Source organism: Pungitius pungitius, chromosome 9 (genome assembly GCF_949316345.1).
Source record: "Pungitius pungitius chromosome 9, fPunPun2.1, whole genome shotgun sequence".
In the NCBI taxonomy this organism is placed as follows: Eukaryota; Metazoa; Chordata; class Actinopteri; order Perciformes; family Gasterosteidae; genus Pungitius; species Pungitius pungitius.
The window spans coordinates 8,184,933-8,196,894 of NC_084908.1; the positions used below are offsets into that span (position 1 = coordinate 8,184,933).

The 11,962-nt window shown below is 40.6% G+C and overlaps 1 protein-coding gene across 2 annotated transcripts; it reads left to right on the forward strand.

Annotated features, from left to right (window-relative positions):
* Window positions 1–691: 691 nt before the first annotated feature.
* Window positions 692–9,766, forward strand: ndufs8a (NADH:ubiquinone oxidoreductase core subunit S8a). Of its 2 annotated transcripts, XM_037472902.2 has the most exons (8): window positions 692–840; window positions 1,875–1,930; window positions 4,579–4,644; window positions 7,715–7,804; window positions 8,034–8,142; window positions 8,365–8,428; window positions 8,609–8,737; window positions 9,189–9,766. In XM_037472902.2, the coding sequence occupies exons 2-8, from the start codon at window positions 1,888–1,890 to the stop codon at window positions 9,318–9,320; spliced, it is 633 nt and encodes a 210-aa protein (XP_037328799.1). In that variant the 5' UTR covers window positions 692–840; window positions 1,875–1,887; the 3' UTR covers window positions 9,321–9,766. The 2 variants fall into 2 exon arrangements, with proteins under 2 accessions (XP_037328799.1, XP_037328800.1); XM_037472903.2 differs by lacking the exon at window positions 4,579–4,644.
* The last annotated feature ends 2,196 nt before the right edge of the window (window positions 9,767–11,962 follow it).

The window sequence follows — 11,962 nt, forward strand, 5'->3', positions numbered from 1 at the left end:
ACGACTTTTGATATATGCCTCAGATCAAAGGCAAAAGGAGAGGATCCTCAGAGCAGATACTTTGAATGGTGAAAGGATCAACAGTCATATCCCAGGGAGCGCTGCAAAGATAAGAGGTGTTTTGCAGAATGTGCCACTGTGTGTCCATAGAGGAGATAATACAGGGAGTGAGAGAAGCAAAGTTCAGAAAAGCCTCAAGGCTCCAGGAAATAATGAACATCTCATTTGGGAAAGGGGAAAAGAAAGCGGTTATAAGAGAGGTGGCGAGGGAACAATGGCAACGGAAGTGGGACAACAACAGCAAACAAAGACAATATTACAAAATACAGAAACCCATCAATATAAAGCCATTCAAAGGGAAGTTTCGGAGAGAGGAGGTAATCATATCAAAACTTGGACACACAGGGCTGTTTGTAACTATTTGTAATGGCAAAGGCAGGACCAGACAAGTGTAATAATTGTAACGAAACAGAAGACGTGTCAAAAATAAAATAACGAAAGAAACCAATTGAAGGCTAAAATATGCCAGCAGGGACGGAAGTGGAGCGTAGAGAGAGTTCTGATAGTGGAGAAGGGTGGGCATGAGTGCTTGGGCACTGCTACAATACATAAAAGAGACAGGACTAGGTCGTAGGATCTAGGAAACAGTGGAAGGCTGAGCAATAAACCCAGAATCTGTACACTCCGGTACAGTAGGTGGCGGTATGCAACTAGTCAAGTTGGTGCGACCCACCAGTACCAACCTTAAGAACAAGAAGAAGAAGAAGAAGGACGGCGAAGAACTTCCGGTATACGCAGGGTCCGCTGTTCTGGTTTAGAAGGCCAAATAGCGACTTTTTGGTGAGTGTAAAATTACTTCGATGAACAAACTCGTATTTATTTCAAAGATATTGCTTGAACTCAAATTTTAAATTGATTATGTTTTATATTTGACATTGAAAACAACAGAATAGCCCTTAAATCTCCTCACGCGACCTGCAAAAGTCCTTGACAACATTGTTATGTGACTGTTTCTCTGCTGTTGATAGTTAGCAATTTACTTAGTTAGGCTTTCCTTTACACCAATCACGTTACAACCTTAAATAAACTACAATGTATTTTGCACAGTACTTAGTTTGGGTGTCGCGGCCATATGCAAGGTGCTGTTGGCTATTGTTAGCTCAACAATGTCATGCTAACCTGCAACGTTAACTAACTTACATTAAATGTCATTCAGCTGACGCTGTTATCCAATGCGACTTACAATAAGTGCATTTCAACTTTAGAGATACAAACTCAGAGGAACAAGAAAATGCAATTTCCTCAAATAAGCAGTTTTACAACTTGTTATAGATAAGTACAACTTGTTAATGCTACAATTTGTTAGTGCTTCAGTCAAGGTATATACCTGTTTAGTCAGCGCGAATTTCTCGCATTAACGTGACATCATGGTATACCTAGGTTAACCTAACGCTATTCCGGTCAATAATACATGTAATGTCCACATCATAATTTGATACTGACTGAGATACGGCTAAAGGCTGTGGGTTTGCGTTTGCGTCTTTGCGTCTTGTGTCGCTTTATGCAGACACGCAGCCGCAAGAGCCCCTTGCGCGCCCCTTGAGTCTCTGATAAATAAATAAATAGATAAACAAACCAACGACTTCCACACACAAAGACGTGTATGGAACTGAGCCTTAAGGGCCGTGAACCATCCAAGTTATTGACTTAAGCGTGTCGTTTGTTTTGCTGTGCGCAGGTTCGAACTTAAATGAGTTTGCTACAGGGTCCGTACTGTAACCCATGATGTCAAAATTCACCGAATAGTATTCGTCACAATCAACCTTGGGCAATTTAGGCGTTGTCATTTAACGTTATTTATTCTCTTATTTCAGCTTCAAAGACACGATGGCTGCACCGTTGCGTTCACTTTACTCTGCGTCAAGGACAGGTAAGATTTCTCAGCCAAATATAGAATACAATTTAATGGCAATGCAACTGATATGATGGTAGTAAAGTTGGAAGTATTTATCAAATATATTTAAATTAAAATGACAACAAAAGTTTAATGTTAAATCAACAAGGAATAACACTTGTAATTGAAGGGTGGGGGGTCATGTGATGCAGCGACGCTAGGTGGATGCTGGCCCAAGAAGTTCATGTCAGCGGCAACACAAGAAAACCTGGGCGGGGAGAAAGACAAAACAAGAGGTGTTGTTAACCTAACGGAAAACTGCGAGGGAAATTACTGTGTGAACTTTTTTTACAAATGTATTCCAGCCATCCTCAGACAATAGCTATTGCAGCCTGTCTACCTGCAGACCAGAGACATGTACCATTACAACTGCTTAAATACCAAGATCAGGACAAAATATTGCACATCGCCTAACAGCATTTTATCGACAACTACAGTCGTGTAGGAAGAGGCTCTGTTGTTTTTTCCTGACCTGAGTGCCAGCATGATAAAACGCAAAAAGGAGTTTCACTAAGTTAAGAGGGAGCTTCGATCCAAGGAGATCCAGTTTTCCCTGCTTCACCCTGCAACACTGAGGATCACGCTTCCCGATGGAAGGAAAAGTGTTTCTTAAAAACACCAAAAGAAGCAACGGTAATTCTACTCCACTATCCCGGAAAGAATAATTGACCAGGCAGACCAAACCAATAGGTGGATGAAAACCAGACACGTAGCGGCAGCTCTGTGGAGCTGTAGTACTCACAATACTCTTGTTACGCTAAACCGATGAGATAAAAATACCGGTAAAAAAACTGCCAGCATTTCTGAGATTGGAAGGAGACAAAAAGAAAAGGTGATGTTGTGATCTTTCGCAATAAAACCTCTTTGATGTGACTTGATGACAAGCCTTGGCCAATCAGTGTTGAGATCTTGACAGCGTCATCATTTCCCCTCCAACTTTTCATTCTTTCACTTTCACGCAAATCAGTGTCGACAACTATGGCGGCTTTCCAAACCCTCATGGCAATTTTTTTTGTTAAAAGTAACCAGTGACAAACTGACTTGGAGACTTTTGTGGTGTGGAAGCACGTATTGCTCTGTAGTTGCTGTCCTCAGCAAGTCTCTCACAAGCCTCGTGCAGCAGTCCCAGCTGCAGTTGGAGAGGAGACCCACATGTCTTCATGGCCTCTAAATGAATCGCGGTAGGATCCTACCACCATCACAATTTAAGTGGCTTCCAAATACTAAATATCTGGGAATAATAATAGATAGGGATCTTAATCTATATAAACTTAATTACCTCCGATTGCTTGGTAAAATCAAGGTTTTAGTATGTTTTCCAATTCTTCTACCCTTGCAAATGTTAAAATGGTAAAGAAATGGTGTCAATGGAAAAATTAACAAGGGATTATAGTCAAGGAGGATTTTGATCATCCAACTTCAAAAGCATGAGTAGCATGCAATATATGTTGTTACTCTTTGGATTATGATTTTTCTCTACAAATTGCATTCCATCCTCTGAAAGAAGACCCTTCCAGTGACTTTATTTACAACTGGAACTCCAAAACGAGTGCGACTTCGCAGGTGGTTCTCGCACACGGCTGCCGGGCATTTTTCGCTCCAGCGTGCGCTTAGTGAGCAACAAACTTAAGCTGCTGGTGGGGAGGGACAGAGACTTTTCTTCATCCTCCGTTTTGTGCTTAACGGAAAACTGGCTCCTGCTGGCGGGCTTCCAGCTGCTCAGAGCGGACAGCGGAGAATCTGCTTCTAGTGCAACATCAGCTGGTGCAACGACGTAACAGTGATCCTACAACAGTGTTCTCCTGCTTTGGATTCTTTCATCATTAACCGTAAACCCCTTTACTCCCCCTGTGAGTTTGCTTTATTCATCCTGGTCGTGTTTACATGCCGCCGGCGCCGGGCAACGTGCAGGAGGCACAGCGGACACTCGCCGGCCAGATACAGTGTGTGGACTCCTTAGTTATTGTCCTTGGGCACTTTAACAAAAGAAATCTCAGCTACGAACCTAGCAAGTACAAACGGTTTATCAAATGCCCAACCAGAGAGGAGAACATGCTGGAGCACTGTTACACTACACCAGCCCAAAATGACGGGGAAGGGTATTCATTTGGACCCCCCCAATGTCGAAACCATGGTTTTGCCCTTGGCTGTAACTATTTGGAGTTTTGAGCCATAATGTAAACCATGTCAAATTAGTACCTCTTAGGTTGGGGCATAGAGCAGTACAACACAATGTGTTTAATTTGTTTTTTGTTGGGGGGAATTATTATCATTTATTGCTTTTATCTACTTAATTTAATTTGTCTTACCATATTTACTGTCATTTTCAAACGTACACTGTAATCAATAGGCCATGCAACTTGCCTTGCATGGTTAAAATATTTTTGGAAAAATACTATTATACTAAAAAATGTTGAAATGTAAAATTATACAGGTGTGTCAATGGGAGCTATGGGAAAAAATCAATCTACCTGGTCTTGGCAGAAGATTAAACACAAGATGTGTCTTTGTCAGAAGTAATGCTTAAGCATATAGCAGGTAACATTACCTGTGTACTGTCCTTCAGTTCTATAGTCAATGTGATGCAGTATCTTTTAAATAATTTACTTTATATTTCCTTTCAGGCACTTTTGTGTCCAGCCAGATTCTAGCAAGGTCCTTCGGGGTGTCCACACAAAGGGAAGGATTTAGTAAGTACCACTATAACACGCAAACCCACTGGATGTGTTGTATTGGAAAGTATACCCAATATTGACTTTTGAGGAGCGAAAAGAGTCCCATACGGTGGCCGAGAAGGTTCAGACAAATACAAAAGCAACAACACAAACGCAAACGCCACAACACAACACGAACGCCAAAACACAAAATACAAAAGCCACATCACAACCGCAAATGCCGCAACGCAACACGAACGGCGCAACACAACACGAAAGCGAAAACGGAAGTAGCTGCCCACGGGAGCGAGCGTATTTTGGAGGAACGCCCACGGGAGCGAGCGTATTTTGGAGGAACGGAGCTGGAGGATGCCAGATCGTTTAAGAAGTAAGTGAAACATGATTCCTTGCGGCTACAGTTAAAGTAAGGAATCATGTTTCACTTACTTCTTAAACGATCTGGCATCCTCCAGCTCCGTTGTTACGTGCCGACTGGTTTTTGAACCTACTGGTTTGGCTACGCGTTTAGATGTTATTAAGAGAGTAATCCTACTTGGGCAATGTGCTAGAAAACCTGACAGAACTATGTATTTCACGCTACGCCACCAAAAACCAGTTGTCTTGGCTCACCCTGAACCAAAAGATGTTCTTGCCACTGACGATTTGCGATTTCATGATAAGTAGTGAAATCAGTAGCGGCATTTTACAGCTCGGTTGGCCGACGGCGTAGCGCCGCCGTCTTATAAAGTTTTGCTATTTTGCTCGACTGCGGGTTCGAATCCAGGTTGTGGCGATCTTTTAATAAACGTATGTTCTTTTATTTATTTCTTTATACGTGGCAGTGATGTAGTGCTCACTTATACAATCATAATCGCTGCATTGGATATGGGATGCATTTTGAACATTTTCAGCAATATGTTTGCGAATGTGTGACGGATCAGGTGACCGAGGCAGACAACATCTGCCGCTGTCGGGGCAAAACAAACACGCACGCGTAGCCAAACCAGTAGGTTCAAAAACCAGTCGGCACGTAACAACGGAGCTGGAGGATGCCAGATCGTTTAAGAAGTAAGTGAAACATGATTCCTTACTTTAACTGTAGCCGCAAGGAATCATGTTTCACTTACTTCTTAAACGATCTGGCATCCTCCAGCTCCGTTCCTCCAAAATACGCTCGCTCCCGTGGGCAGCTACTTCCGTTTTCGCTTTCGTGTTGTGTTGCGCCGTTCGTGTTGCGTTGCGGCATTTGCGGTTGTGATGTGGCTTTTGTATTTTGTGTTTTGGCGTTCGTGTTGTGTTGTGGCGTTTGCGTTTGTGTTGTTGCTTTTGTATTTGTCTGAACCTTCTCGGCCACCGTAGTCCCACACTGTCAGCTGTCAATAAGTTGTAGAAACAGTCTCGCTGTAATTTGAACCTTTCTGAATGCATTTGCTACTTATAATAGTGTGTTCATTACAAGTCAAAACAACCGCATACTAGTGAACATGTTGATTTTAAAAGATAAATGCTAACTATACTGGGCCTTAAATTTAAAGTTAACCTATCAAACCCCATTGTCACCTTTTAAAGTTTGACAGACACTTCTAAGTATAACAGTAATCATGTCAACAGCAAAGTTTTGCCAAAATGACATACATATAGACAAAATATAGTAGAGAACACCGTTTGGTGCCTTTTTAATTTGGCTACGGTACCTTGTGAATACACATAAGCACTGTTGCTCAGAGAGGAATTCTCTAAGTGCTACTTTATCTCTGATATTCCAAACTCTACACTTTCAGGTCAGTTGCTGAAAAGCTTTGCATTGCATATGTATTTAGGGAAAATGTAAAACTAGCTATAAAAAAATATTAATATGCTTTTGGAGACTTCTTGCCAAGCAAAGTCTTCCATAGGTCATTGGTCAATAGGTTAGTAATGTACATTTTCATTTTTGTCTTTTTCTCTGTAAATTAATCTAATTATTAGAATCATTGCCATTAAATGACAGACATCAGGTAGATGTAATCCATGTTACCCAATCACAACGCAGCCTGGTGTGTGAATGAAGGAATAAAAAGACTTACATTGATGAGATTAGGGTTGGGTATCGATTTGAACGATTCCGATTCCTTGTTTCGATTCCGGTTCCCAGCGATTCTTGATTCCGATTCTTTTACGAGGCAGGGTCCAAAAGTTTAAGATATATTAAATGAGCTAGCTAACCAAGGGTCTTTCTGAAGGAAATAGTCTGACCTTCTCCATCAATCTTAATTCTATGAACTTTTTTATTAACTTTACTATGAATTTCTAACAGGGCTGTTTTCAACTACAATTTAAATATCAAACTATGAACTTGAATATTGTATAAACATTATAAATTATGAATATATTTTAACAGGGGTACACTTTCCTCAAGAGAGCTTTATTTTTGTAACCTTTCTTTGCAGCGCCAGCCTCACTGCTCATTTTAACAGATAGGACAGCTCCGCTCTGGCCACCCGGCACCCGTGCGCACACTGGTCTGATGCATCACAAATTCACAACAACCGGGAGTTTTTCGCGTGTCATTGACTTAGGAGGCTGTGATTGGAAATCGGGACTGGAATTGTCCCAGACGGGACGAATCAAAATTGCCCATAATTCGGGATGTCCCGGGTAATATGGGACGGTTGGCAACCCTAGGCACACATTTACTTCCACTCCATGACCTCGGAGATGCTTAATCGTATTTGACGTGCACCCTCTTATGCATGAAACAATTTTGCTGCAAATGTTGCATTTTGCCGAGTTTTCGGGTTTGTTTCGAAAGGTGTAACCACACTTTGGACCGCCGACGCACGCTATCCATGTTCGATCACGCTGTTATGCCAACACTTCCGGTGGACGCTTCTTCGTTGTGTTCAGCGGTTTCTATTTCCGGTCAGCGCTGGCAGACTGAGAATCGAAACTAGGAATCGAATTTTAAACTTTTGAACGATACAGGGAAAATCGCAAAGCTAGTCCCAATTCCACTCGATACCCAAGCCTAGATGAGATTGGTGAAAATTATTTAATCTGTTTCCCCTCAGTTTCTACTAACTACTATCAACACCAGCTCACTGACCTAATTGTGTTTTGTGTTCAGAGTATGTGAATGCCCAAGAGATCCCCACAGACATGAAGTCCATCACAGATCGAGCTGCTCAGACGCTGCTGTGGACTGAGCTCTTCAGAGGTCAGCTCATTGTCACACTTACACATGATTGTACATATGGGAGTCTTCCCTTTTAACAAACAAATGGTCTTTAGTTATACACCTTTTTACTAGTAGTCATGCCAAAGAATAATAAATGCAACCTGAATTGTACCCCATAAGGCAGGCCTATCAAACTCACAGATTGTATATAATCATGGAGAAATATATATCTTTTCTCATTCCAACATAACCTTCTTTGTGATGTCAGGGCTGGGCATGACGATGAGCTACCTGTTTAGAGAGCCCGCCACCATCAACTACCCGTTTGAGAAGGGGCCACTGTCACCTCGCTTCAGAGGAGAACACGCACTGCGCAGGTGAGGTTAACCAGTGTATATTATTTTTCAGTATGATATTACAAAACAATATGACATTCTTTAAAATGACGGTCGAAATGAATAACCATTGAAACATGGATTCTTTGTTTCTCACAATGATGGACTCTAAATGGATTTAGATTTCCCTTGATGAATTACATTTGGGGTCCTTTGTGCAGTATGAGCAACAATGTCTCTGGGGTTGTTGGGATGTTTCACCAGGTATCCTTCAGGAGAGGAGCGCTGCATCGCCTGCAAACTGTGCGAAGCTATCTGCCCTGCACAGGTACACACGCTAGACATGGCTTGATTGCATCATGTTCACCTTGTGATATGTCTTACATTACACTACACAGTTACAATGTTTGGTAACTATGGACTTCATGTCTGATTTCTATTTAGTCTCCGTGCCGAATTATAGAAAAGATTGAGCGATATCTTAGTAATCAACAATGTTTGTACCCAGGCCATCACCATTGAAGCAGAGACTCGTCGTGATGGCAGCAGGAGGACGACTCGCTATGACATCGACATGACCAAATGCATTTACTGCGGCTTCTGTCAGGAGGCGTGTCCTGTGGACGCCATTGTAGAGGTGCTTGAATTATCCCTGAATTATCCCTTTCGGTTGCAACACAGTCCTAAGGTTTTATACCCTCAATGGTTACCCAGTAGTTGTCGACATTAACAACGTATCAAAGACTATTGCAGAATTGCTCGTTAAGAGCTTCTTTTAGAATAGATGGGTGTTTGTGTGCTGAAGATAAGGTCTGACTACCAACAGGGGATACAAATATAAGAATACTGTCAAAACCTATTTGGCTTTATTGAATGGTGTGTGGAAATGCAAATGAGTTCCAAAATATGTGGTGGAACCAAAAAGCAAATTATGATAATTGCCACATTTTAAGCTCCATTGTTTATCCATCCTGAATGCATTGATTCTCAACCTGCTTGTGCTCTCTATTCTTTTTGATCCTGCTCTACCCTTTGGTCCATATCTTCTTTCTTCCTTTCATCCTCTTTCCCCTGTCTTTTTTCTTCAGGGGCCTAACTTTGAGTTTTCCACTGAAACGCATGAAGAACTGCTCTACAACAAGGAGAAGCTCCTCAACAACGGGGACAAGTGGGAGGCAGAGATAGCTGCCAACCTAAAAGCTGATTACCTCTACCGATAGACAAACACACACAGTGTACAGGTAGCACATACAAGAATAACCTCCCCGACTCCCATACGTCCATACTGTACATACATAGCGGAGACGTACTCTTTTCAAATCAATCATCACCAACAGATTGTCTCTGGTTTCAATGTCATCCCTTCTGAAGTAATCTAACTGTTGTGGATGACATATTTATTGTGGAATAATGGCTGTGTGTATGTGTGACGTCTACTGCGGCCCATCTGCCTCAGCATGCTGCAGTCATCCACATGGTTACGTCTGCACTTTCCCATGAAACTAAAAGGTTCTGCTGTGTCAGTAATTGGCCCTGGTAATGATTGAAGATAGAGGTCCCACACCAATATACATGAGTTATTGTTCATATATTGGACATCAGTGCAGATTTGCGCTTTGTATTGTTTCCACCTTTTAGTCAATGAATAAAATCCTGGTAGAAACTGGGTTGACTGGGAAAGTTCCATTTTTACTGTCATCTCAAGGTCACCAAACTCTGCAGACTGCGTGAAGAGCTGTGTTGACAAAGCTAGTAAGTGGACCTTGAATCAAGAGTGAGGTTTTTCTTCTTCTTTCTATTAATTGTACTGTATATATCCAGAGGTGGAAAGTAACGAATTACATTTACTCGCGTTAATGTAATTGAGTAGTTTTTTTGTGTACTTCTACTTTTTAAAAGTATTTTTTTAAATCTGTAATTTTACTTTTACTTAAGTATTTTTTGTTTGAAGTATTGTACTTCGCTACATTTTAAATCATATCCCTTACTGAGTAAAAAAAATGCTAAGGAAAAAAAATCGCGCCCAGGAAACTAACGTCACTGCACTGATTGAGTGATGAGCGGCAGAACGAACGCGCTAAACAAGAATGATGGAGACGGACAAAACAGATGCAAACCCAGCTGAAATTGAATGAAAATACGAAGCGTAGCCGCTAAACCGGAAGTACGTAGATTTTCACAGTAAGAATCGACTGTCATCAACCGTCTGTAATGACAGCGCTTACCAGGGTAACAAGAGGAGAAAAGTTCATTAACGGATATAAATAAATAATCCTGGTCTGACGGGATGTGTTAGCAGCAGTAGTTGACTACACTCGCTGCCCTTGGCTCTGATATTTATTGTCCACGTATTGTTTTGCTTCAGTGAGCAGAGCAGAGACAGTTTAAGGAGATCGCAGAGTAAACTGTGCGCCACTGGAGTGCATACGTCCCGACGTCAGTGAACATTTTTATTGAGCTGCTTTTTACTTTTACTTGAGTAATTTTTTAGACTGGTAACTTTACTTGTACTTCAGTAAAATGTTACTTAAGTAACAGTACTTTTACTTGAGTACAGAATTTTGTTACTCTTTCCACCTCTGTATATATCAAGGATTAGCATAAAGGTTAGCATGGCCACCATGTAATGCACCCGTGACCATTAAAGGTCATTGATGTTACTGTGTTGGATTTTTGCACTACGGATATTAGGGAAATGTTATCAAAGTTTTCATAATGCTTTTAAATTGTTGTACTTTTCCCAAACAATTAAGTACGATGAGGGTCATATGGATATCATTAGTTTAGAACAACAAAACAAAATTGTTAAAGTTAATATCTTGTAAATGCCTCAAAACTGAGAGGTTCAGGAAATCATTACGCCCAGATGTACAGGTTACTGCGGTCATGTGGACCGCATTTCAAAATAAAATGCGCCTCTATGTTAGGTGTTACGGTAAATGGGTCTGTACAGGCAAAAAGGCGTTGATCATGATTTGAAGTGTCTTTTTTCAATCTTTGAGCTCTCTTCTCTCCTGACAATTGATCCTATTTCACGTCGACCTCCTATATCAATATGTAAAGTTACATAAAATATTACTGTGTACTTTTCGAGATACTTGAAGGTAAAGTTAGTACTTTTGCCATTATATTCGTCTTTTTCTCAATCTTTGAACTATCTTTAAATCAAATAGAAGCAGGGTAACACTCTTCTGACACTTGATCCTATTTCAAGTTGACCTCCTCTATTACCATCTCAAATTACATAAAATATTACTGTGTACTTTTTGAGATACTTGAAGGTAAAGTTAGTAATATTCCCATTATATTCGTCTTTTTCTCAATCTTTGAACTATCTTTAAATCAAATAGAAGCAGGGTAACACTCTTCTGACACTTGATCCTATTTCATGTCGATCAACTCGATTTAGACAACTTGATTAAGCATATACATAATAATGGGACTTGACAGTCCATAAACGTTGCTATGTATTAACAAGAAAATATTCATCACATAGCATCACACCATAGGGCTATGCATACTATAAAAGCAAAATATAGATCGATAAAGAGCCTAGATCCCACCCAAGACAGAAGCTTGGTCCCATTGCTGTTTGTTGATAGTCCTTGAACATCATCTTGCTGAGACATGTTGTCCATCTGACAACTTTAGAATGTATGAAACAGAATTATGAATACTTGTGTAATATACCTCTAAAAAAATGGAAATATATATATTTTCTAACAAATGGACATCAACTGTTTGTCATAGCCTGGTTAACTTTGAAATATATTATCTGCCAGTAATTTATATGGCATGACATTTACATTGAGAAAATAGAGCATAAGTAGTGATACAAGATTTGATAGTTAAACGTTGCTTG

What these genes read in the sequence shown, in the direction of transcription:
- ndufs8a (XM_037472902.2), top strand. Translation starts at nt 1,888, where the DNA reads ATGGCTGCACCGTTGCGTTCACTTTACTCTGCGTCAAGGACAG. An exon ending in CACACAAAGGGAAGGATTTA is followed by an intron (nt 4,645 to 7,714) that starts GTAAGTACCACT and finishes TTTTGTGTTCAG; the next exon opens with AGTATGTGAATGCCCAAGAG. An exon ending in GTGGACTGAGCTCTTCAGAG is followed by an intron (nt 7,805 to 8,033) that starts GTCAGCTCATTG and finishes TTGTGATGTCAG; the next exon opens with GGCTGGGCATGACGATGAGC.